Source organism: Corvus cornix, chromosome 6 (genome assembly GCF_000738735.6).
Source record: "Corvus cornix cornix isolate S_Up_H32 chromosome 6, ASM73873v5, whole genome shotgun sequence".
Classification (NCBI taxonomy): Eukaryota; Metazoa; Chordata; class Aves; order Passeriformes; family Corvidae; genus Corvus; species Corvus cornix.
In genome coordinates this window covers 6,813,972-6,840,673 of record NC_046336.1, presented here as the reverse complement: position 1 = coordinate 6,840,673, position 26,702 = coordinate 6,813,972, and the positions used below count along the sequence as shown (strand labels likewise).

General features: G+C 41.6%; 1 protein-coding gene across 2 annotated transcripts in view; it reads right to left on the bottom strand.

Moving 5' to 3' along the window:
• HSPA12A (heat shock protein family A (Hsp70) member 12A) overlaps positions 1-22,373 on the bottom strand; it is a 53,232-nt gene extending 30,859 nt beyond the window's left edge. Inside the window, exons 1-3 of one of the 2 annotated variants that reach the window (XM_039553884.1) lie at positions 22,153-22,373; positions 8,296-8,381; positions 6,263-6,390 (exon numbers count right to left, since the gene is read on the bottom strand). In XM_039553884.1, coding sequence (XP_039409818.1) covers positions 6,263-6,390; positions 8,296-8,381; positions 22,153-22,180 — 242 coding nt within the window. In that variant the 5' untranslated portion in view covers positions 22,181-22,373. Of the gene's footprint in view, positions 1-6,262; positions 6,391-8,295; positions 8,382-10,190; positions 10,307-22,152 lie in introns of those variants that run through there. The other variant, XM_010408515.4, reaches the window with a different exon arrangement.
• Positions 22,374-26,702: the final 4,329 nt, after the last annotated feature.

The following is a 26,702-nucleotide window of genomic DNA, read 5'->3' as shown; positions in this document are numbered from 1 at the left end:
ATGCTCAGTTTTAGAGCAGCAGAAAAAAACCAAGTGTATCATGAGAAAAAACAAGTGTGCTGGCAAATTGTACAGATTGCTTTCCCCTCCAAAGATAGTAATTTCAAACCATATAATACCAAAATCAAGGGGTTTTATTCCCACCTAAGAAAAAAAGACTGCAATTTTCATTTCAGGTAATTCAGTACATTTTTGCAGTTAGTTTGTAATTCTTAAGGATATATCCCACTCAGATAAGAACACAGATTCCCTGAAGTAAGCCATACACAATTAAGGAAACAGTTTTGTACTTAAAATTTCTACCTAAGCCAACACACGTAATAAATATTGCAGAGAAAAAAAACCAAATCAAGTAATTATCCAAGAAAACTACGAATAAAACCCTAAATACGGCCTTTCCAATTGTGATTCAGACTTCATGAATGGTTACTTGGCAAGAGATATTTTTCCCATTCTGAATTAGGGACCTGCTTAAGTCATCTGCACATCACCACGGGGAAGTTGATTAAATCCCCATTTCTGTCCCAGAATACTCTCTGAAACAAGACAAGCCAGTTCAACCCACATCTGATCATGTGCCTCATTTCCTAGAACCTGAAACTCTGAAGGCATACATGCCTGCAGATGTTGAGCTCTCTGCATTGCACTTTCTACTCATGTTAAGTTGATGGATTTTGTGTTTCAAATGCCCAAAATGCTCTACACAAGTTTTAATCTGTCAAAAATGAAGCAGACTTCCCTGACCTCAAAGGATCTCAAAGGCACCAAAATATTTGTCACTACTAGTGAATAAAACTATCCTATCTCATCAAGATTGTGAAGGTATCTTTGGGGGGTTACTCATGAAAGAATTAAGGCAAAAGTAACCCAACGCTGCTTTCACAGAACGGATAAGGAAATAAATAAGAACATTGAATATGGGAACACCCAGCAGTAGGAACAGAAGGGGGGCATGGCAGGACAAAAAGGTCAGACAGTAGAAGGTTGTAGAAACAGCTGGGAGCATTCCTGTCTCCTCATTTCTCCATCACAAAAAAAATGCAGAATGGAAGAAACTGACTTTACTGTTCCTCCCCCCACCATATACAAGTACTTTCTGTATGAGAAACAAACATTTACCAGAAAATATTTTCTTAAAAAGGCATCAGTGGAAAATCTGTTTATGCTCTCAGACATAATCATAACATAGCTCAAACAGGAGCCAAGTTAAGATCACACAGGCAACTGCATTCATTATTAAACTACATGTCGATTGCTTTTTCTAAAGATAGCAAAACACACTTTCAGAATATACTCCTGCCAAAGCCCTCATTCTGAAGCATAAAAAGGCTGCCTTGCTCTGTGGTAGCTGTTTATGGACATAGGAAGAGCATGTAGAAAAAATAATTTCCATTTTACTCTCAGAAACAGTTGAATCCATTGAAAATTAATTGACCTCCAGACCAAGGCAGAAAAGTGACATGGAAAACTGCAATCTAAGGCGTTTGTACTTGGCAAAACAACAAGGAATGGGATCTTCTGAAGGGCTGGGAGCCCCTCAGAGCATTCAACTGGATCAGACAGAGCAAAATCTCTTTTTTTGCACAAGCAGCAGAGAATAACATGTCTGAACTTCCTTCAGTGCAGAAGAGAATTCCATTGCCCTGAAAGCAGAAACAGCATGATGAGGAGTGGAATGATTTCCACATTCATCCACTTGAAAAAACTTCCCTAAACCTGCCTAGTTCCGCTGCTCAGCCCCTGAGCTATAATCAGCTGGCAAGGGCTCTGCTCCAGGTCATTTCTTCTAACCTGCTGCTAGAAATGCACTTGGTCAACTCCAAAACCTTTGAGTAGGTGTTACAGCAAACATATGGTTCCAATGTGAAGAAGCTGGGATCTCACAGCTCATGAACAGAAAACACTGCTATTGCACCAGATTGTTAAATCCCACACACCCGCTGCAAGCAGAGAGGAGACAGACTGATATCGTTTTTGCTTGGAATCATTAATGATTCATTCTGAGTCACTGGTGGGAAATGCCATAAATAGGCTGTGGCTAATAACAATGCTTCTTTGTTTCTCATTACGGCCAGGCACATTTTCTCTTTCCGGAATAAGCACGCTTAAGGTGCAGTTTAAATGAAGACAAATTTATGTTCAGTGCTACAGGATGAAATTTTCAAAGCCACCTGGAGAATTGGATGTTCGCTTCCTGATGAGTTTCTGATGGAAACTGGACACGGTAATTGCTCAGCATGTTCTAAAGCCCTCGTCTTGCATTACTGTTCAGTCACAGAAACGACAGTACGGAAAGAGAAGGGGAAGCATGACTTTACCATTTGCAATCAGAGATATAAAAATATTCCCATGTGATGTTTTTCTAGAGAGAAGCAGATGCAAAAGCAGGGGAATGGTAACTCCTGGCTGCAACACTCTTCCCAGGTGGAGCCTGGCCTCGCTCCAGTTAGGAGAGGATTTTAGTCAGTAGGGCTAGGACTGCATCACCTTCGTTTGCAGATTTCTTTCATGGTACCAATACAGGCAAAATAATGGTAATAATGCTGTTAGGAAAAATAAAAATAAAAAGGAAATGCCTACCAAAAGCATAAACCTATACAAGCCAGAATTGTGCTAAATGCATGTAGGGGATATTTTTGCAGAGCAGAACCACAGTTAAAAAACTATTCAAACAGAACCAAAGTAGACTTCTTTCAAATGAAAACATATGCGTTCCTAGGTTGATACAAAGTGGAGTATCTCAACAGAGATATAAACAACATAGACCTGTTTATAGCCACAGAGCATCTAACTGTATACTAGAAGTGAAAATAGAGACAAGAGAGTCAGAAAAGGAGCATGAGGTTATATAAAGGTTAAAGACACGCCCTTACTTGCACTTCAATCTGGCTAAGACAGACCAAAGAGTGACTTGTGCAGAGTGATGAGAATTTGATCCAGAGCTGCAGCTCCACATTCAAGGAAATGAAACACTGGGGTCATCAAAATGCAGCTGAGTGCCACCAGCAGTGTGTATGCAGAAAAAAGGCAACTGTGTGTCTCCCAATAATTACAATCAGACAGGGAAGAGAGGGAAAAGGAAAAAACCTGAAGGTTGAAGTTGCACTGAAGAGAGACAACATTCTCCCTCCTTCCAAAGACAGACTGCAATTTGTTTCATAGCCACATGCATTTTTTCATTTATTCTTCTCCATTTGTGAAATACTCCCATTCAGTTGGATGCTATTTAGCCAGTAGCCAAAACATCTGTAACTTCATGTAAGTGCATATAAATCAAGAGAAGTTTTTCAAAACTGTGTAATATCTCATATATTTCTTCCAAATGAGACACATTCACTTGTTCTACAGCAGCAAATATTCCTTATGGCTCTGGCACTGCCCTGCTCACTGAAGTGCTGAGCTCATGGCCAGGCTGTTCAGATGCCTTTACTCCAGTCTCAAGTTATGGTGCAAACAGCACTCGTAACACGTTCACTCTGCAGAAAAGAGTCTGAACCACAGCTACCTTTAACAGAAGCTGGGGGCACCTATCAAGCGTTGTCAGTACTACCTAAAACTGATAAAACAGTAACCAAGGTTTTGCAATCGAAGTGAAGTCATTCATTGAACATTTACAAACCCACACCCAACTCCAAACATGCTGAGATGAGTGAGGCTACTCATACATTAAAAGATAAATAGATGCTTAAAGAACTTTGTTAAGTCAATGCTTATAAACTCATTTTTTTTAGCACTGGTCATCACAGCAAAGAAACACACACAGTCAAAAACATGACTTTGTTTGCCTACTAATTACACAACAAGAACCACGGCACTGCTGGCACTACACTCAAACCTGGTGCTAAAGCCCCATGTGTTCACTTTTCCAAAGCAGAACCTTCTAAACAAACCCATCTTACCCTTTTAGAGAAAAGCAGCTTTGTTAAAGGCAGGCAGAAATCTAAGTATCTGGAAAGGATCAACACTAAGGAGGGAAGGTGGAAAAAATGTTAGGAAGTAGAGAGGACCATGCATCACTGGTATGCTTTATTTTAAAGTAAACATTCTCGATTGCCGCTGGGAAGCTACATTTACTCTGCTGAAATATTTGTAAGTTACCCTACATGTAAGCCTCATTATACACAGAGTTTGAGCCCCTTAATACCTTCTGAACTACTGAAGACTTATCTTAATAAATATACCCTTCTTTTAATTGAATTTCTTTATTTCATGAGTATGTATATATAAATATATTTAAAGATATTACATGTATTATTTGGTAAGTCAATTTCAATTATATCTTGCCAAAATCCCTCCTGGACAGAAATACCTCTTTTAAAAAAAATTAAAATAATTCTTGGTATTAAGATATATTCCATTGTTAGAAATACCTGTTGGAAATATGAATGTATCTCCCCCTCACCCAAAAAATAAAAATGTTCCCCCCTTCTGGTTGGAAACACATGAAGTAATTTATTTAATTTCTTTCAACATCAGTATCTCATATAATAGCTACACAGGTCTGAAATCACAGTCATGCTGCCATTACTGCACAAGGAAGAAAACGTCGTGTTTTCAACCACAAGCAGCAAAATTTCAGTTAAGATTTGGAATATACTGCAAGCACCTGGATTTCAATGTCCCAGTGACTGACAGCAGGAAGCCCGGTAAGGAGAAGGGATTTCTCCAGGGAAGGAGAATCTAATCTATAACGTGAATCCAAGAGCAAAACCAGGTCCTAAGGTAAAACTTGAGTCCAAGGCACTTCAAGGACTTCCCTAGAAACAGCAGTGATTTCACACAGTAAAATCTCCACAGAGTTTAAAGAACAACACAGAGTTGTTCTAAATACAATTTAGGCTTGCTCAGATACAGCTTCAGAGATGTTTTCTCTCATTACATCCAACTTCTTTAAGAACTTTAATTAATTACTTGCTGCCAGAAGAGAATAGGAATTGATAAAAGTGGTTCCAACTTGCCCACCCTGAGAGCTGTCTGAGACAGCAACACAGAGCCTGTCCTTTGACTTCCAACCTCAGGCACCTTCCTGTACTGCTGAGAGAACAAGAGATGGCTGAAATGCAGAAAAGACCTCGAAAGCATTACTTGTCCATCCTGCAAATGATAGATATCTTTGCAACTGGATGGCATAACACCATTCCTAATTCACTCTCCTTTAGACAGTATTTCAAATCCCTCAGCTGCAGTACATCTTTGAAATACTTTGCAGCCATGCACAAACCAGCTATGCAGACCGACTGCACAATCAATAGTGTCTGCTGAGATTTAGGGAGCTGCATTCAGCTACCACCTTTGCTTAGAAAAAATGCAGTATGATGTCACACTGGACTGCAGGAAATTAGGCTTTTTGACCTTTTGTTCTCAGCATTACAGCACAGTACCTACTTCTGTAACAGCAGCCTTGAACCTCTATGGCTGAGCTTTTCATATATACATAGTTTATATCTAAAATTATCTATATCTTGCTCTTGTTACAACATAGTAGTTTTAAATATACTTTAATAAGAAATGTGTATGTTTTAAGTTATAAATAACTTTTTAAAAAAGACTATAAAATATTATAACAATGGTTTGTAGGGCAAACCTTTCAGGTAGCTGCCATAACAGTTTTTGCATTTGTAATTGCATAGACTTGTATTGTGCTGATTTAATCTAGAAATTTAAAAATAAACCCCCTACATCACAGCATCTAAATCCTGTCCTTTACATACAGATAACACAGACAGATTTCACATCAAAATTTCATTTTCACATTCATGACTTTTGATTGTTTATTTCGCAGTATCAATGGGTCAATATCATAGATTTGATTGAAATTTAATGCCACAAAGCTTGAATCAGCCAAAGGAACTCCCAGTGGAAGTACCCAGGTGTTGTACACCCAACCATACAGGGTGTGATTCCACAGGATGGGCAGCTCCTGGATGCCATGACCCTTAGAAAATCAGTCTCTGAGATAAGGGCATCCTGACTTAATTATTAAATCTGCTCCCTGAACAATTCTCGATATTCACTGAACCCTCCTTTTACTCTGTCATTTTGTAAACTCAGCAAAATGAGAGGGGATGTGCTCCCATTGACTACTAAAGCAAATCAGAATACAGTAAGATGCAACAAAAAGTCACAACCACGAGAAATCTGCACACTGTGGTATTGCCAGACAAAACCAGACACTTCAGGCTCCTGTAGAAAATATTGATGGCTACTGCAGGCAACCCATGTTATCACAGTCACAAACTAAATGCTGCATTGCAGACCTTACCTCATTACATGAATACATTCTGGCTCCTTGGTGAAGCTGTAGGCGTAGCCACTGGATGTTGTGCCAAAATCAATAGCCACAACAACAAGAAATAACTGTTCTACAGCATCGTCTGCATCAGAGTCCTTCTGTTAAACAGCACAAGCAAAATAGACAGGGTCACTGATCAGAATCATTGTAACCTGTCAGAAGTTTTGCTCTGCAAGACCTGCACATCTCTGCAGTGAAAATCAGGACTGACTTAAACTTGCCTTTGTGACCAAAGTTGATACCAGAAAGCTGCACATTCCAATGGAATTGGAAATTCAATACATGACTCAACATATATGCTAGAGCTTTTTATACATGATTTTCTAATCAAAGCTTCCTTCATACTGATTTTTGGAGTACTTCTTATCCTGTATTATTAAAACTTACGGGTTTAGGGATGGGGGGTTTTTTTATTTTTTTTTCTTCCTAAACTGATCAACTGAAGAATATGTTTATGCCTATTAATGTGGTATATTTGGGACTTACTTGCTGATTTTACAACTTAACTATGTCATAACCTTGAACATGAAATACTATTGCCATTCAAAAATAACGGAGACAAACCCATCCACCCAAAATACAGCAAAATAAGCTTTGTATCCCATGATATAAAGAAGAATTTATGTAACACCTATTTAGCCAGCACTACATGCATTCTTTCCTCCTGCCTCTGCTAGAATGTGGGAAGCTTTTTGGCTGCTTATGATGAATTTGAATCCTTCTCCCTGCCTTTTACCTGTATTCCTGCAATCCCTGAAAAGCACAGTCAAGGGCAATATGCTCCAGACCCTTCACCAGCCTTGTTGCCCTAAATCCACCAGGGCTGCTCAGCCTGTACTCTCAGAAACACTTTGAAGCAACTGTTGTTATCTTCCACAGAGGAGCTGCCAAATGTCTCACTCTATGAGCAGTGTTCCACCATATTCCGCACACATCTCTGTTAATTCCGTATCTCCCACTTACTGCACGTTTCTGTTGTATCCCTACATTTTCCAAGATCACTCCATACACCTGCTACTTGAAATGGAAAAACAAGAGCAGTAAGTTTTGGTCTTAAATATGAAAGATTTGTTTGGATTCTCCTAATAAAGCTTTATCAACTAGGACAATGTCTTCCTCAAAGAGTTTAACCAGCAAATCTAACTGAAATAGGACATGATTCATCGATATGACAGAAGTAAAAAGGGAATTTCAAGAGAATATGAGAAAGAAGGGAATAAAAGGCAAAAACCATGAGAGACAGCACTGGAAACCCTGAACATGGGTTTCTGCACAACTCTGAACTTGAATCAGAAAGCTAAGGCAGAAGGCTGACAAGGATAAAAATGTGTTCTGAACACGATGCTTTGCAATAGCATGAAATACACTGTGCATGTACTGTGTTACAGTACGTATATCATACTGGTGATCTTAAAAACGGGTGGGAGTTAAGTTTTAACAGGAGTTTATCAACAAAATCAGCATGATGTACAAGAGACTAAAACACACTACCTATGGGACATTGTCTTGCTTCTTAAAGCTCACAGAAGTGGCTATTTTCCTTAAGAAATAAAACCAGTTAGTTCTATTTTGAGCTTCTACCTCTCTCTCAGAGCAGATTTTTTTCTCCAGGAATTTGCGTTTTACTTTTGAGTATCATATATATCCTTCTTTTTCTCTGAAAGGAAGACGACTTATCAGGGGCTGCCTAAACAAATCAGTGATAAAGACAAGTACAGATTTTGGGAACCCTGAGGATCAAGTCCCTGTGTTTGATATAAAAATATGCAGGAGCAAGTCTATGAGTATAGCAAATGAAAAACGGCAAAACTAGGAGCCCAATGAAAAGGAATGAGAGCTCTGTCAACAACCCCAGTGTGACCAAAATCTCACTTCATACTATGGATAGCATAAAGGTAATCAGTATGGAGGAAATGACAACTTTCCAAATAAATTATGTCCCACTAAACAGGCACAAGAATGTAATGTCAGCATACAGAGTATGTTAAGAGTGCACTTCTTACCACAATGTGTGATGGAGACAGTGGAGTTATTCCAGGGTCTCCCAAACTTTTGGCTGGTGATGAGTAAGCAGATGTGGAAACTGCATCTAAAAAGAAACAAATACTCATCAGTGTCAGTAAGCAGAATGAGTAGATACAACAGTTACTTTGCATACTGCTAAACTGTTTTCCAGTTGTAAAAAATCTGCTAAAACAGAAAGCAAATTCCACAGCTGCCATCTAAAATACATGTTTTGCCCTTAAAACATCCTAAGACACAACTGCAGTTTAGGTTTCAAATGTTTGTCTGACCTTCATGACAAACTACCATTATTTTATTACATTGTCATGTGCATCTTAAAAGTCTTCCTAAATATATTAAAAAATCATAGTTGGTACAAGCAGCTTGAGCACCACACACTGCCTAAGATTTAAATGTATGAATGTAGAAACTAAACACAAGCTGTGAGATCCAAAAAGACAGACTCATTTTCAAGAAAAAGAGGAGTTGAGAGCAATGGGACAAAGTAGGAAGAATAAGTTGCAATTTGTCCATCCTGAGCCTTTATTCTGAAACTTTCCCAATACTGTCTCTGTTTTTATCCTTCACTACACTCTGCACTGAAACATCTTGCAGCTGTTAATACTACTGCAGGACAGAATCCAGCTGGGAAAAAGGAAAGCATTATTAACAAGTCATCAAAGAAATATTTCTACCCAGCATACAATACTAAAACTTCATTTAAAGGAACAGACCAAAGGAGTGACAAATACTGTAATGCACTACTTTTATTTTTCATTCTGTTATTTACACTGCTGATGATAGAAAAGGAAATGGCTTATTAAAACAGTTAAGCACTGATGGCTTAGATGGATTCATATATACCATGTACTCTTATGAAGAATGCAATAGTTTATCACAATGGAATGTACAAAAGGTACCACACACCCTGCCCATGCTCAAACTCCTCTGCTCCCAAATTTAAGCCCTGAGCTTACTGAACTCTCTTCTACAGCATAGAAGCTATAAGTAGATGTAAAGCAGAATGATCTAATAGGTCTCTGAAGATTTATTATTAATAATAAATACTAAATAACACATTTCAATGTATTTTTATCACCTACTTGGATGCATCACGCATTTATTCATAGCATGTTATTCCTAGACATGACTGACAATTCACAGCATAACTCCAAGATGACACCAGAGCTGCTCTCCAAGACCTTAGAATTACTTAGTGAAGAATCCTGTTGTTCTTGGTAATCAAGTATGTGTTGTTTCCCAGGGAAGATTCAAAAACCATGCAGTGGGCAAGTAGGAGATAATGCTCCCACAAGAAAAAATCTTCCTCCAAATCTTAATATTGCTCTTGTAACATCATTTATTTCTTTAAGTTATAACATGCATGCTCAGCCTGATTTTCAGAAGCATTTGCAGAAGCACAGCATTTGCATTTTCTACACAAGTTCTCCAGGAATATATTAAGTCACTCCTCTTGCAGTGAAGTACAAAAAGTCACAGGCCAAATGCGACAAGCACAGAATCTGCTCGGTTCATTAAGATATCTTTGGAACAGATGCAGTTATCAGCCCCCTTTGTGCAATTTTTGCCTCTTAATTTTTGCACCAGCAACATGCTATTTATTTTAGAATTGAAGAACAGTATTTCGACACAGAAAGAAAACCAGAGAATTACTAACAAAATATATTCCTTGCATCCTGCTATCATTCCTGGCTGGACCCAAACCAGTACTTCCTGAGCAGACCAGGGCATTGCAACAACACTGACTCAACATCTTTGGAAACTGGCACTTTACCACCACTTAGGATGCTGACTTGAAGCACAAAAATGTAGACATCAAATCACTGTCTGTGTGTTTTCAGTGTTTCACTTTGCCACTAATTCTTTTGGTTACCTGTTTCGGCACTCATGTTTCAGAGTTGTGCTGGAGCAGATCCAGAGGAGGCCACAGAGATGATCAGAGGGCTGGAGCACCTCTGCTATGGAAACAGGCTGGGAGAGAAGGCTCCAGAGAGACCTTAGAGCACCTTCCAGTACCTAAAAGGGGCCTACAAAAGAGTCAGAGAGGGACATTTTACAAGGGCATGTAATGACAGAACAAAGGGTAAGGGCTTTAAAATGAAAAAGGGTAGATTTCCATTAGACATCAGGAAGAAATTCTTTACTGTCACAGTGGAGATGCACCAGCACAGGCTGTCCAGAGAAACTGTGGCTGCCCCATCCCTGCAAGTGCTCACAGCCAGGCTGGACGGGGCTTGGAGCAACCTGGTCTAGAGGAAGGTGTCCCTGCCCATGGCAGGGGGTTGGAATGAGATGATCTTTAAGGTCCTTTCCAATCCCCCAAACTATTCTGTGTTTCTAAGATGCATTTTCCAACCCATCTTCAGCTATCAGCCTTGAGAAGTTATTTATATCTCTATGTGCAACTCAGAAAATCCTGTGTGAAAGGATACACGTTTTTATATTTCAGAGAGCAGTGATTTAATATCCAGTATTCATATCCACCCAATGAAACCACTAACTTGGGTGGTGTCCTACCAAGAATTGATCCAAATTAATTAATAAAAAGGATCCTTCCAAACCCATGACCATGCTGCCTTGTATTCACTGCTGTTCCTGCAAATACCCAGCTAAATAAAATAATTCTACAGTGCATCCTGCCTGGATCTAATGCCAAGACTTCTCAACAGGCAGTGAAATGATTGTCAAAAGCAAATGAAATTAGGATATTTGTACTGCCCACCCCATTTGAACTGCAAGGTGTTAAAATATATTTGCCCATGTGGAAGCTTTCATATTTTGTTGAGTTAGTGTTTCCTTGGTGAAAAAAATGTGCATGTGTCACAATTTTTACAGCTGTGTTCTGAAGAGCAGTAAATGCATAGATATTCCAGGATATTTAAAAATCCCTTATCTCTAAAGCACCATGATTGGTTGATCTGACAGAAATAAAAGCATCTGTTCTGAGCCAGAGAATGGGAAAAGGATTGCAAAGAACCTGATTTGCAATCATGAAAATGAAAAAGGATGCCTGGACTGTCCTGGATAGGATCAGGGCATTTGGAACAGTTTTTAAAAGCAGAATGACTTAGAATGACTTATTGTGGCTTCTGTAACAAAAAACCATAATCAACTAATGTTCCACATAGCTCAAGTTCCAACTTTATCTCCATGATTACTAAGGATCTCTATCTCTGTAAAACTGCATGCTATGACACAAACACAGCTAAACAGTATGCATTAAATAAACATTTAACTCTTGCCAATTTATACATCAAATTAAATGGAGGAATCTGATTTAGAATCCAAATTAAAATAAGTCCTCAAACAAACCAGTATTTAAAGTAATCTTTTCCTAAATATGATACAAACTTCTTGAATAAAATTTATTACATTTACTTATGATATTCATATTAACCTGGAATATGGCTTGGGTAATTTCAATAAATGTGTATAGACTAAATTTGAACACGTTACAATTTCTGACTTTAGTCCTAACCTAAGCAATTGAACACCTTGTACATTTTTAAGGTGATCAGAAGCTGAAGGGAAAACACAGAAGGCTCCCATTTTCAGACTTTGAAAGGTTGTTTTAACAATTCAAAGGGCCCCGATTTGCAGATTCCCAAACAATTACAGAATTGGTGAAATTATGAGATCAGAAGATATTGTATTAATAATGAAATCATGTCCATTATCACATTAGCTCCAATTGCTGGTTTAGCAGATTTAATTTAAATTATTCCTTCTTTTCATCTAAACAGATGCAAGGGTTTATTTTCTGTGGTTTCCGGCAATGCCTAATCCGTTTAGCTTTTTCTGTTTTTCAGTAAATGATCAGCCACGTTGTAGAATTGAACAAAATGCAATGAAGTTAACCTTTAAGTGTCACAGAATGCAGACTAAAAGCAAAGTCCAGAACATTTATAAAAACTTTGCTGATGCAGAGTGAGTATTTCACTGATTGCGTGTTCAGCTGAATCTGATTTTCTGATAGATCTGGAGAGCAGGACCAAGCTCATTATTTAATTAGAAAGATCAGTTAATGGCAGCTGGAAGGCTATCAGTATGTTCTGAATATTTGAGAGCCCCTGCCACATATTCCTACTCAGGACTGGATAAATGAACTTTAGGGAACTACTAGAAAAGCCAGACATGGACCACTACAGTCCCAGATAATCCGTTTCAAACCAGCACCTTAAAGAAGGGTGACTGTTGAACCTCCCATGCACAAGTCACTAAGGTGGTACTCAACAAAAAAATTCAGCAGCCCCACAAAATCTTTTCTATTAAATATTTCAACTATATATAATTCAGCTACACAAGGCATCAGCAAAATTTTCTGCTTCACGTATTACGGAACTTGTTCATTTCCCCAGCGAAGCAGGTGCCAGAGCAGTGGATTCTGGCTAACAGAATGTCCCCTGCAACCCAAGTGCCATAAACAATGGATAACCTGAAGTGGGCTTTGTCTCCAGGTAGAATTTAACTGGACAAGTAAAAGCAGGAACCTGGGAATCAGGGTATGGGGCTCTGCAGCATAAAGCCCAGAAATGCTGTCGCACTACGGAAAGGGGAACAATTCTGAATGTGCCTCATGTCACCAGTTCAGTGTATGGAAAAGAAGCAACTTTAAAAAAAAAAGAAATAAGGATTCAAGCCCCAAGTCTGCCATCAGAAACCTTTTCAGGCACATTCTGCACGGCTTTAGAGTGATGCCTACAAAAACAAAGGCTTGGCCAGAGAAGTTGTACTTTCTGAACCTTCTCAGACCTCACTCCCATGTGACTGGATCTCCTAGAATTTTTCACAAATCAAACAATAAGCAAAGCAGCATCACCATGATATCACCTCTCTGTAAGAACATGCCTGAACACCAGTGCATATATTATATCCCAATCAACACAAGTTAATTTCTATCTCTATCCTGACAGAGTGGCCACAAACCCAACACAAACTCTTCCCACAATTTTCTGAATCAACAACAGGATCAATACTATTCCCCATTTCAGATCACAGTTCCAGTATTTCAGTAAGTGCTTTCACAATAAAGACCCCAATGGGTCCCAGCACAGCCTTTTCCAGGCTCTCCCAAACTCACCTGAGAATGGCTGCAGGACACCACCCCGGCTCAAGAGGAAAGCTGCAATAACTCCTTTTGATTTGTATAATGCATATTCACTGTTCCAAATGCCAAATCATCCAAGCTCTCAGCTCTTTGTAGGCTGACGAACCAGGTGCACAGGGGAAGCTGGGATGCATTAGACCTACTACAAATGTCACTATTGCAGCTGATCTTTGTGGCTTCAATAAATCCATGTTAACCGAATTCACCATGAACACACTGAACACTTCACAAATCAAACATTTGCACATATCTGATGGCCATTTTTCTAGAATTTCCAGCCATCCAGCATGTGGTAAAGGTGACTGCTGCTATGTGCGTATACACTGCTCTGCTCTCGGTCAGGTTGCTGGTAATACCAAAACCTTAGCCAAATTCTTTATTTCCTATTCAGGCACTACCTCTGGATTCAAAATTTAGGAAAAGAAAAAGAAAAAAAAAGGATGCTCTGAATCAGACATGGGTACAGAGTAGCCATCAGGCAAAAAAAGAATGGAATTAAACCCATTATTTTTCATTCAAAAAATTTTATAACTTTTTGAGCATCAAAATAACTTTGACACAAGCAAACCTTGGTAATGATGTTTGCACAGCAGGAAAAGAAGGGTTTACCATATTGCTATTAGCTGGCAACTGCTGCACTGATGAAAAAAACCTTATTCAGCTTTTCCAGTTGCTGAGATTTGCCTTTGCACTAAGCACAAAACGTCAGAGCTTCCAAACGAAACACGACAACCTAGAGCATTTTACTGTAAATACAAAGATGGCCTTTCAAAATAATTACAGAACAACAAAAAAAGATGGAGAGAAGCAAATACCAAAAAAAAACATCCACTTAAAATATTCTTATGCATAATAAAAAGATCCCATATTTCATATCAGAAGTAAGAGCCTTCTGTTTCTACTGAAACCAATGGCACCACTGTTATGACCATCAATGGAATTAGAGTTCTTTGTTTTAAAATGCCAGTAGGCATCCAGCTGGTTTGCTGAAGACTGCAATACAGTTCTCCTCCATGAATACAGCCATAGCTGATCTCTGATACAAATCCAAGTTTCCTGATACCCTTTCATAATATCTGGTCCCCCAAAGATCTGGTATTCATTGCACCGACACCAATTAGAGCACAGTGATTTTGTAAGGAAAAAAAAAAAAAAATCTCCCAATACTTTGGATAGAATTCTAAAAGTAAGACATGCTTTTTCATTACAACTTTGACCTTTTCCATTTATGCTTTTACAGTCTCCTATCATCATGATATTTTGACTAGAGGAATTACATTTTCACTATACTATCAGTGCTTTCTAAGTTCATTTCAATATTTTACCATTACTGTTAAGAGTATCAAAAAAAACCCCCAGTTTCATCCCATCACTCACTCTGTGGACAATATTCATTTTCATGCACCTTACCAGCGAAGGGAGACCAGAAGACACCACCTATTTACTGTGAGCTTAATTTGAGATGAAAGAAACACGCAAGAACTCGCAATAACCTCCTGAAAATGCCACATGGGTTGTGTTCACTTCTCCTCTATTTGACAGGAGATAGGCTAAACTACTTTATCTACATTTGATGTGACCTCACTAATGCTTGGTAAGATGGACTAAAGCAGAGTGATCACACTTCCCTGCACACTGGGTCTGTAATGCCCCAGCAGCTCCTCACCAACAGCTAAGTCTGCCTTTAAGCAGCTTTAAACCAAACCCTTTCTACATGGTAAGGTCCCAAATCCAGCTCCACCTTGAATGACCTGAGAGTTTTCCAGTCTCTGTGAATGGTCAGCTCCCTAATCTCCCCCAGTCCTGATGCAATTCCAACATGCTCAAAACCAGCTCACACCCCAGAGCTTGGGGTTAGGGGAACTCACCAGCACTGCTTTGCAGTTATCCCTCTCTTCCCAGGTTCCAGCTCTTCCATAGCCACGCACCACTGCCAGGAGAGACAACGCTGACCCTGGTTTACCTGTTGCAAAAGGCAGGCTTGCAAGCTGTGATAAAGGTGGGTTAACAACAGGTTTGGCAGCTCAGAGCAGCAAAAGGCAATGCTCTGTGATCTTCCTAAAATTTCCACAGATACAGTTCTGTGACAGGCACCTTCACTGCACACTAACTAAACTTCTCTTCCTTCAACAAGCTCTTCTTTGAACTTGCTTCCTTCAGGCTTCCTGGCACTATTTGCCTCTGAGCAAGCACTGTCTTCCTGTATCTCTCATTTCCTCCCTTGCTGCTTCCAGGAACACGTAAGGAACAGAAAACAAAACACAAGATGTACAAAACTTAGGTTCTGTGAAAACACACCTTCCTAGAAAAGGCTTCCTGCTGCTTCTCCTTCATCATCATGTCCGTCCTCATCTACCTCCTCAGTATGCTTGGCTCACTGCAAGGTTGTGAGGAATGGCACTAGTAAGAGTCATGCTCTAATTCCCAGGACCATACTCATAAAACAGAACATCTGTGATGTTAATCACTTTCTTTGAGAAAAACACCATTTCCCAGCTCAAACTGGACTGGTTCTTGTTTTTTCTCTTTATAAAGCAGGATCAAAATATTACAATTATAAACACCTTGTTGTCTATGAGTTTCTATTTAAGAACCATCTCAAAATGCCATTGTATCCCGAAAAGAATGCAATCCTCGATTTACCTTTCAAAGGAATATTAGTCAAGAACTGAACAAGAATCACTGTTCAGCTTTTCAGACTGTGCATCCAGCACACAGGAGTAAGAATATTTTGGGGAGCATTTGTTTACTTTTAAAGCAAAAAAAAGGTAATTTAGTTTTCAAGCATTCCTAGATTCAAACAATACCTTGCAATGCATCAAGCTGGATGAATGTAGTGACACCTTTTTCTTAAAACATGAATTGGAAAAAAAAATTGAATTTATTTGTCTTCATTTTGACAATCTTCTGGAAGGCTTAACATGATTCACACATTTACAGAGTCTTGACAAGAGAAAAGCAACCGCTCTCATCAATTCACAGGAAAAAAAAAAAAATAGGATGAGCAGGGGGCAGGCCAAAAAGAAAAGCCAAACTCAAATAACCATTACTTACAGTAGTCAGCATGAGGGATGCTGTATATAAATCCCTGCATATTCTTCAAGGCTGTTAAACCCAATTTTGTTCAGAAATGGAAGAATAAAAGAATGGTAACTGACAAAACTGCAAAAATTGGTCATGTCTGACAAGTCATTAGCAAAGTTATCTATGAATCCATAGTCTATGGCTATTGATTTATCTTCTGAGCAGCATTTCACTGCTATATCAAAAGCCAGTTTTTTATTTCTTTTTATTTGATGGTCTTGAAAACACTAAGTTATCAGGCTTAAAGGATAGCTCAAAGAAAAAATACCTTATGAGAGAAGAATAAAGTACCTGATTAGTATTTGTAGAGTAGATCACAAAATCATGCAGTCACCAACCAAAATCCATTTCCAGAGGTTTTTATACTAACACCCATTAGGGTTATGCTCAAGTGCCATGACTGTGCATCCACAGAGACCAGTGACCAGCCAGAAAACCAACTGCAAAGTTACACCGTCACGGTGACAAGCCCCTGGCACAACCTTCAAAGGAGTTCCTGTGGCTAAAATCATAACAGGAGCGTAGCTGAGTAAGCAAGAGAGCTCCTACAAAAGGTTGATTTTTGAATGCAGCACTTCCATAGTGACAATACTGAAAGCTTTTGTAAATGGCATGCCCTGCCATTCTGATTACTGCGAGTGCTCTACTCAGGTATCCATGGAAACTTGAGAAATAGATGTTAAATTTGTTGGATGTGTTTGGCAGCAGGGAATGGGACTAGCTGCCAGTCAGCCCAGTCTAACCACAGGTATTTTGATCTTTAACCATGGAGAAGGCATCAAAAGCCCTCAAATAATGATGAAATCCACCAAATGATCACGTTTCCCAAACAATGACAAAAGGAGGAGGCAAGGATGCACTGAAGAATGGTTATTTTAATGCTGTTATTTGAGAGAGAAAATTATCCCAATCCCTGTAATGAGGAAAGAGACACCTAAATATTCACTCTTCCAACCTCCCAGGGAACAGGAAAAAAAGAAAGCATGGATAAAAATGCACAGAATCTCGTAGGGACAGGTGGACATGGAGTACTCAGGACTGTAAAATTCCCTTTGAGAGAAACTGCTTCAATCCTAAAGACTGGTCCTGAACAGCACTGAGAACTAAGGATGTATTCAGAAATGGATAAACTGAAGCAGTGTTCCCAGATTATTCCCTCTGAGAGAAGGAAGTAGCGTAGGGAAAATAATTTCTCTGCTTCCTTCCCCAAGAAAACTAGTACAGGTTGGGCAGGCTCCTGGAAAAGGAACTGATATCCTTCACAGAGAGGATGTGCACTAACTCCCTCAGATGACATGGAATTGCTATTATTGAACTACATCCAGATCCACGCTTTTCTGGACTCCAAATGGTAATGATTACTAGAAATCTATCTCAGTATTCCTCCGAAACTGCATCTGCAGAGCACAGTCTGAGAGCGCTGACTGAGACACTACTGACAGAAGAAACAGTTAAAAGCAAAATCCTCTCCAGGTCTCCCATTCTTGCAAATTTAGGTGCCTTTAGAACTGATCCATGTGCCCAGAGCCTGCAAATCTCTAACAACAGAGCTCCCGATTTGGGCCAGGGAGCACCCAGTGACTCACGTGGGAGTGGAGAGCAGGGAGCCGGGGCCGGGGAGCACCAACACAGCTCACAAAGCTTTCTCTGATGTCCTTGACACACTCTTGTGCGGTCCTGAGTGAAGAACAAAGGCTTTCTAGGCTTTCTGGCCTTCATATTCTGAGTAGTTTTGTTTATTTATTTGCTTACTTCTTAGAATCAACTGCATTTTCCTCTTCATTTACATGAAAATGTTTCTCAGATCCCTCTGAGACAGCCTTTGAAGGAATTTCCTGTTTTAATAATGATTACTGACACAGATCACCACTGCCATCCTAATTTTAAAACACTGCAAAGTCACTCTTTTAATCGCAGTTATGGCAAAATTTTAAACTTGCATTTGTTTATTTTAAATGCATATCACTCTGATTCTCAATAGCACAGCACATGGGCCAGAGCTGACACATTTTTAATAATGAGAGCAATGGAATGTTCTTTCAATATCAAAAATGTGCCTGGTCACTGAGAAAAGGCAGATTCGATGTAATGACCCGGGAGCCAGGACACGTGTCACGGTGAGGAAGATGAAGCCTGCAGGTCTGTCACAGGCCTTTCTGAGCACCGAGGCTCAGCCTTGGCCGCAGCATTCCTCAGCACAGCACCAACATCAGTGACCTTACAGCTCCAAACAGCTGCACACTCTGCAGTGGAACATCTGTGAAGCAAGTGTACCATTTACAGCCACGGCTGATGGACTTCAGAGCTCATCCCTGAAACAGACTCCAAGTCCTCCTGGCACCTCTCTCACCACTGCAGAAACACAAGCCTGATGCAACCTGGAACTTCACCCATCCCTGCTGCCACCCAGCCAGGCTGTTTAATAGAAACATGACAAGTGCCATACAGAAGCTGAGTAATTATGTAAGAACCAAAGTCATCTATGGATAGACAAAGATTCTGCTAAAGCTGCATATGGAAAATATCAACAACTAGTTCACTTAGGGAAAATAAAAAAAAAAAAAAAAAACAAACAGATGCAAACTCCCCAAAAAAGTCATGTGGCTTCATACCAAATTAAGGTCATGACTGTTCTCATTCTCCTAATCAAAAGTAGCATTGTTTGCATGCATTGTTTTTTATTCCTTTTATATCTTCCATTATCCTTTATTGGGAGCCAGTACAGCTTTATTAAATATCCAAAAAGCCAATTTCCTTCTTCACAATATCTACAGACTAAAACAGCCACAGGGAGAAGTTTCTAAAACCATAAATGGTGTGTTCTTTGAAGTCAAATACTTGTGAAATCCCATCTGACACATCGTCAAAAGGCAGAACCAATTCAGGTACAGAAAACTGACACAATGGGATCTTTTAATATTGGTGTTTTAAAGTAAAAAGTATATTCTTTAGATTTTTTTAAGAAAGGGATAGTTGCTTTGTGCATTTATAGAGAGAATTAGTGAAATCATAGTAGAGGAGAGAAAAAAGGAATACATCCCCTGGAACAGCTTAGAAGAATAAGTAACTGGAAATTTTTAAATATTTGACCAGATCTGTAACTTTAAAAGGAAAAAAAGAAAAAAAATCCAGACTTAATTGCAACAGCAGATATGATGTCCAGAAGGGGCCTAAAAAATTTCAACAGCATTGCCACTAAAGTGGGAGAAGTTTGGCATGGCAGGTCACATCAACTCAACCAACAAAGAAGCATTCATCAGAAAAGAGCACAAGATGAGACACCAGTCAAGTCCCATATAACCCCAACCACCAGTGACACAGTTAAAAAGCAAAACATGCCCCAAACCCTGACATGTTCATGAAGGGATCAGGTCTTTTATAGCTGAGGCAGCATTCTGGTCTTGCTGCACAGAACTGGCCTCCCAGAGGCTGCTTTAACTTGAGCTGACATCCAGGCTGCAGCATCCTCTTCCAGCTCCTGGTGACAGCTGCATTGGAGAGAAACCCTGGTCACACCCTGTGGACCAGGATAAATCCCCTTTTACACCACAAATGCATCAGCTAAAAATGTCTCTGGACTTGACAGACCTCTGGGGGCCTCTCTACAGCTGACTGAAGCTTTGGGGAGACTTTGCAGGTACAGAGCTCTGTTGAACACCAACTGCTGTCCCCATGGGAATGAACTGAACATTCAGACTGAAAGCTTGCAGGGCGACAGTATCATGAAGGAAAACTTGTCAGCTCAACCAGCATTACCCAATTATGAGGCAATGGTTTTAAAAATGCCAAAAACCAGTATAATTAGAAGCTTTACATGCAATAGCTCCTGGGTATGAACAATTTCACTAACCAAGCTGCAGATACCGCAGTGCTGTGCTAAGTGAAGCCATAAAGATGATGGGCAGGCACTGCATACAGCACTCAGCTATTTTACATACAGACATTTCTTTTACGCATTGTACTGCGCTGCAAGAAGTGGCTGCAGCTTCAATATTGTCAATACAACACACACTAAATCACAGTTTATCCCTGAAGCCTTTTTTTTCTCTGACAGCCTCAGCATTCCAGTGCATGGAAAGAACATAAAGATTTCTGGCATCACAAATCACTGCTTTACTACCTGGTCTTCTGTCTTCTAACCAAATCCCTCCAGCACAGATTCTCCTAGTCACAAGTTACTTCATTTCAGTATTGCATTGCACCAACCTTGCAACTTGGCAGAAAACAAAACGTGATACCCTGTCATCTGAAAGACAAATTAATCTGTCAATCTATTCTTCCCTTTGTCAGCTGCATGCTAGAAAATTGTTACAGGTTACTTCAAACAAAACAGACATTAAAGACTTCATTTAGGAAGCATTGAGGGAACATTTAGATGATGGGGAGGGAGAAGAACCCAGTAGAGCATCTTGAAGATTCAACTAGTTTCTAAGTATTATTTTCTGGTTTGGTTTGGGTTTTTTAAATGGATATTTTATGACTCTTTTATTCCACTTACACTGAAATTAAGCTATCTCACTCAAAATGTTCCCCGAATCCTACTATAATCAAACTTAACCTTTTAGGTTTGCCCATGCATTTCTGCCAGCACCTCTGGTTCAACATTACAGTTTCCTCAAAGCCTTTGCAGCATACAGTGAGGAAGAAGGCATGGAGAGATCGAATGAAATCAGGCTGAGTCTGCACTCCCCTTAGGGTTATTCACCCATATCATTTGTATCCTAGGAACCCTGTTCCCTCCCCCAGCTCCGTTCCCACACAAGGAGAGACCACCCCGACCTGCAAAGGCTGTGTTATTCTTATCAGGCACGGTGTAACCCCAAACGGATCAAACCCGCAGCATCCTTGTTTCAGGCAAAACAAGGTTCAGCTCAGCTCGAGTCAAGTTTGTAAAATCGGAGACATGCGGCCCCGTTAACTTGGTAAAAGGGCACCGCTGGGGGTTTCCCCCACCCCTACACCTCGCTGGGAGCTCCCTGGTCCCTGAGGCTGTGCCAGGATGCTCAGGCGCTCCCACCCGGCTGTCAGGTCTTTCTTTTCCAGTGCACCAGGCTTCTCGCTATACAGGGGTGCTGCCTCTATGTCAGCAGCAGCGTCTGAGCTTCAGTCCGAGCCCTCCCCCTCCTCCTTCTGGCCGCTTGCTGGGAAAGGGAGAGACCCCGACCCGCGGGGAGGACGGAGCCACAAAGGCCCGTCCGGCCGGGATGCCGCGCCCGCCGCAGCGCCCCGGCTCCGGGCAGGGCGCCCGCCCCGCCTCGCCCCCGCCCGGCGGTGCCGCCGCATTGTTTTGTCACCTGGGTCCCCCCGCGGTGCGGCACCGGCTCCCCGGGGACCGCACGTGATGGAGGAGCCGCGGCTCGGTGCGGCGGATCCGCGGGGTGCGCTCCGCACCGAGCCGCCGCCTCCCGCCGCCGCAGCTGGCCCTGCCCGCGGGGCATCCCCCGAGCCGGGGCACGGCGGGGCCGGCGGCCGTGCCGTGCCCTGCCCCGCCTGCGTGCCCACAGCCGGGACACTGTCTGCCGCCTCCCGCCTCCCCCTGCTCCAGACGGGGCTCCCTCCGTTTCCCCCCATAAGCCGTGGCCGCCCCGCCGGGCCGTGCCGCGCCCGCCGCGCTCCTCCTGCATTGCGGCGGGGCCCCCCTCACCTGCGGCACCGCTCTCCGCCTCCGACATGGCCCGGTCCCGCCGCGCTCGCCGGGGCACGGGGCCGGCGGCAGAGCTGCGCTGCCCACCCCGGGGGAGGCTCCGCTGCTTCCTCTCGTCCCCGCCCCGCTGCGCCTTCCTGCGGCCGGTGCGGAGCCGAGGGGAAGAGGCTGCGCGCCCGGGGCCGGCGCTGACGGGCTTCCCGCGCCGGCTGCGGGGCTGCGCCGCCCCTCCCCGCCCGCTCCCGCAGCCGCACAAGGCACCGGCGGGCGCGGCGGGGGGGGCCGCCTGCGAGGGGCGGCCCGGCCCCAGATGCGGATTTCACGGCCGCTGAAGCGGAAACCTCTGCGCGGTGACAGCCGTGGAAAGAGACCCCTCTGTGACACCCCGCCTCAGCCCCGTGCGCCCCGAAGGGGTGCTGGAGTCTTGCGGGAGACGGAGTCGTGAGAAGGCTGTTCCCCAGCTTGTCAGGGGAGTGTAGGTACAGCTAACCCGGACAGTCAGTCAGAAATCATGAACGGGTCTCCCGACACGATGTATTACGGGGTGACTTGTACGGCATGGGATTCTTTTTAATTGTGTTCGGAGTGAACTCTCTCACATGGTTCTGCAGTGCTATCAGGCCAGAACTTCTGATTTCCAATTATTTTTAGCTACTTGTCTCCAGGACCTGGGAGAGAGACACCCATACTGTCACTTGATTAAGGATGAAGTTTGAGAGTTTTCCAAACGAAGTAAGAAGCTACTACAACCACAAGATAATAAAAATAAGGCTGCTATCCTCCCATGAACAATCCTGGAGCCAGAAAAGGCTTTTCCTGTTGTCCACCCATACTTCATGGTGTAATTCTCCCTTACTTTCCAGCCTCAGCAGCAATTCACATTTTGAAAGCAGTGCCAGCATTTCACGTGAAATAAATAAGGGCATTCACCAAGCACAGCCTTGGTTCCTTGCTGACTCCTGGGCTCAGGTCACTGACAGTGTAAAATCCACCCAAAGTTCTCCCAAGTCCCCTCACCAAAGCTGTTGCTCCCACAAGGTGGGATCCCTGTGAAACCCCTGAGGAACAGGGAATTTTGAAGCAAAGCCCCCGGCACTGCAGGTGCTTACTCAGCCCCTCCCTCTATTTTTTCCCTGGTTCCTTGCCCTCACGGCATTTGCTCTGTTCCCTGTAAGCTTTATTGCCTCTGAGGACAGAAGGTGTGGCACAAAAGTTAAAGCAGTAAATTTCTTCACATCTGCACACCCGACTCATCTAAAAAGCCTTCATCCACCCTGTACACACTTAAAGACTATCTCATCGTGAAATCCACTGTCTCATTCAGGGAAAATGCAGAACTCATTTGTCCTGCCTCCCAAAATCAGCTGCACAAAGGGATTTTCTAAACTGTCGAGGAGGAGAGAGGGAAGGAGCACGCTGGCATGGTGGGAGAGCAGCTCATTCCAATACTGACATCAGTGTAACCTTCTGTTCTTGGGGACACGCAGTGACATGGGGAACCCTCATACAATTTCCAAAGCCAAGGACAGCGTGCAGTGTGACAGCGGGCACTGGAATTGCCACTTCCTGCTCTTCCCTCAGCTCCACACCAGGCAACAAAGGGGAACATCTGGCCAAGAGTCAGCTTTAATTACCTATTCAGAGTCAGGCTGAATATTTATGCTGTCATTAAACAGCCTCAGAAATAAGAAACCAAACAACTCTAATACTTGGTTTCCTGACGAGACTTAAATAGCAGAAACTTTTGCTTCAGATTAAATGCACTTCAATAGCAATTAATGGTAGGCTTTAAACATGTATTGAGGTAATTAACAAAGGCAGAGGAAAAGAAAAGAAGCAAGCAAGAAACACGTAAACACATATCCAAATCATATTCTTTCTGGGAAAATACATAGTACTCTGGCTACTTTTTAATGATCCCTCAAGCAACAAGACAACACACACAAAAATAGCATTCACTGGGTACAGACAGCTTTCCCAATGTCATGGTGGTGACTACATTATTCAATATCAAGCCAGGTTGCCTAAGTTACACACTCAGCTGTAGGTGTTGTGAATAATGCAGAAGGAGAATATTTGAAGGCATGTGACTGACTGGTAGTTTCAGAAATTAGACCCTTTTCCAGAGAGCTTAGTATGTCCTTTTAAAACCTAATGAGAGGAACCACATTACAAAAAAAAAAAAACAACAGCCTTTTGAAGTAAAATTAGATTCTCAGTCTGAAATATAAAATTAAGAACTAAGGCCCTGTAAATTTAAATCTGTTTTATAAAGACAAAAATCAAAGAAAAATAAACTATTGGTGTTTTTTTTCTCTCTTGTCATTTCTCTCTCCCTTATAAATGAAAAAAAAAAAGTACATTTCATATGAAGGAAAAACACTTTTTGAAAAGGTCACCATCTCAATTGAGCCTGCCCTGGGGCTGAAGAAGCTTCATTTTTGTTACTTACTCCATAGGAAGTTTGTTGTTCTTATGGTCATTTTGAAAGGTTGTTTGGAGTCTGTGGTTTCAATGGTTACAAGCATAACAGAAAATGAGTCAAAATATAGTGATTAAAATATAAAAGTGGATGGTCAGATTTTGAAAAGGATGGCACAAGTAAAGTCATCTACATCCTCTGAACACCTGTTCTTACAAACACCTTAGCTTGTCCCTTGCACAAGATTCGGTTTCAGTGTGGGTCTGGAAAGAATTTCTTTCCTTCTCAGGGAACTAACATCAGCCAGCTTAGTACACTACAGGGGAGTAGCAGCAGCAGAAAGGAAGAACATTTCTTTGACCCTGAAACATCAAAGTGTTTTTGTGTCAAACAACCAAGGCACCCATCAGTGTTGAACTCAAGCACCAACTCAGTTATTATGCTGTTACTCTGACTATGGAGAAAAGCATGATTTCTGCAGAAGCTTGGGACTGTGTCTGCTTTAAGTTCCCCCTTGCATCTGCTTGGGACTGAACACATCTGAGGAACAATCAAGAAGTGATTTAATACACTGTACTCTTCATCTGCAGCCTAGGTGATCCCCAGAAAGCTGCAGCCTCAAACTATTCCATTCATCACACAAAGGGTTCAGATACACTGGCATAGACTGACAGTACAAGAAAAATAGCTGCTTGACCTACCTCTGATTTTAGCAGAGCTACCACAAGCATGTTATCCATTAGCATCAATAAAAATTTCATGAGAGAATTGGAGATCACCACAGTGTCCTCTCGGGGCCATTCCCACACGTTGTAAGAGCTGCACAAAACTGGGGCTGGTCAGTGGAAAGAGCTATGTGCTTCTCACTCCTGAGTACCAGAGTCTAAGTGAGGCACTGATGGGGTAGCACTGAAAATCAGTGAGCTGGAAACACCAGGCACATAGATCTGGAAGAAATAGAGGCATTTGAATATTGTTTTCAATGCACCTGGCAGCAGGAGGTACAGACATTATCACAGACACAGAGACCGGTGAGCCACTGAAGCCCAACACCCAGTGCAGCACTGGCACCAGGGAGAGGTGAATCTTTAAAAACACCACCACATTTAAAACAAAGGAATAGAAAGCAGGTAAGCATGCTTTGCATCTTGGCAGCTCAGGACCCCCTCATCAAGCACTGTGTTCATCTGCTCAATTAAAATTCCTAGAGTAATGGTTCCTGACTTCAAAATTTCTTCTTAGGTAGTTTCTGGAGCATCATTAAACATACAATACCTGGGTTTTGTTTGCCACCTGCATAACTGTTACTGCAGTCTTCTCCTTCATTCCAGCTGTCCAATTTGTCACCTTTACAGCACTTTAACCTCTCCAATTCGACTTATTCCTGTGATAAAAACTTAGAAATTATTTTTATTGCAGAGCCAACTGGCAATCTGTTTCCCTAGATGCAATTTTATCTTCCCCTTTCCTAAAAACAGCCTTTTATTTTAATACTCAAGAAATCTCTGTAAAGATAAGAAGAACAAAAAACGATTCATCACTGTCACAGCCTTTCAATAAAGAAGCTTATTGTGCACAAAGGAACATGAAGGGTTTCTTCAAAAGGAACAGGTTATATAATTTTCACCTGTCTTTTATACATTTCTCATCCCCAGTATCCCAACATCTGTTGGAAGTGTATCACTCGGGAAACACTGCCTGCAAAGAATTCTCCAGCATTTCTCAGCAGGATGGTTTTTCAGGAAAACTGCTGGGCTGGAGACACTGAAAGTTTGTGGTGCTCACAGATCTCTGGCTCACTTATTCATCAAGCATGACAGTCCTCACACTGTCTGGGTGTGTCCAGCACTCCCAAAATATAAATGTTCTGTGGTCTTCTCCTGGATCCCGATGGTCTGTGGTAGCTGCTGTGTGCACAGAACTAAAAGATAAGTTCCATCCCAAAACTCTCCACTCATACTGTGTGTCCCAAACACCTTTTTTACCTTAAATTCATTTCCCTTCCTCTACTTTGGTTGTGTTAAAGCCAAAGCAAAGCAAAACAAAACAAAACACACAAACCCCAAACAAACAAACAAAATCCCAGAAGAAATAGATTTATTATATAACAATGTTGTCACCCATCTAT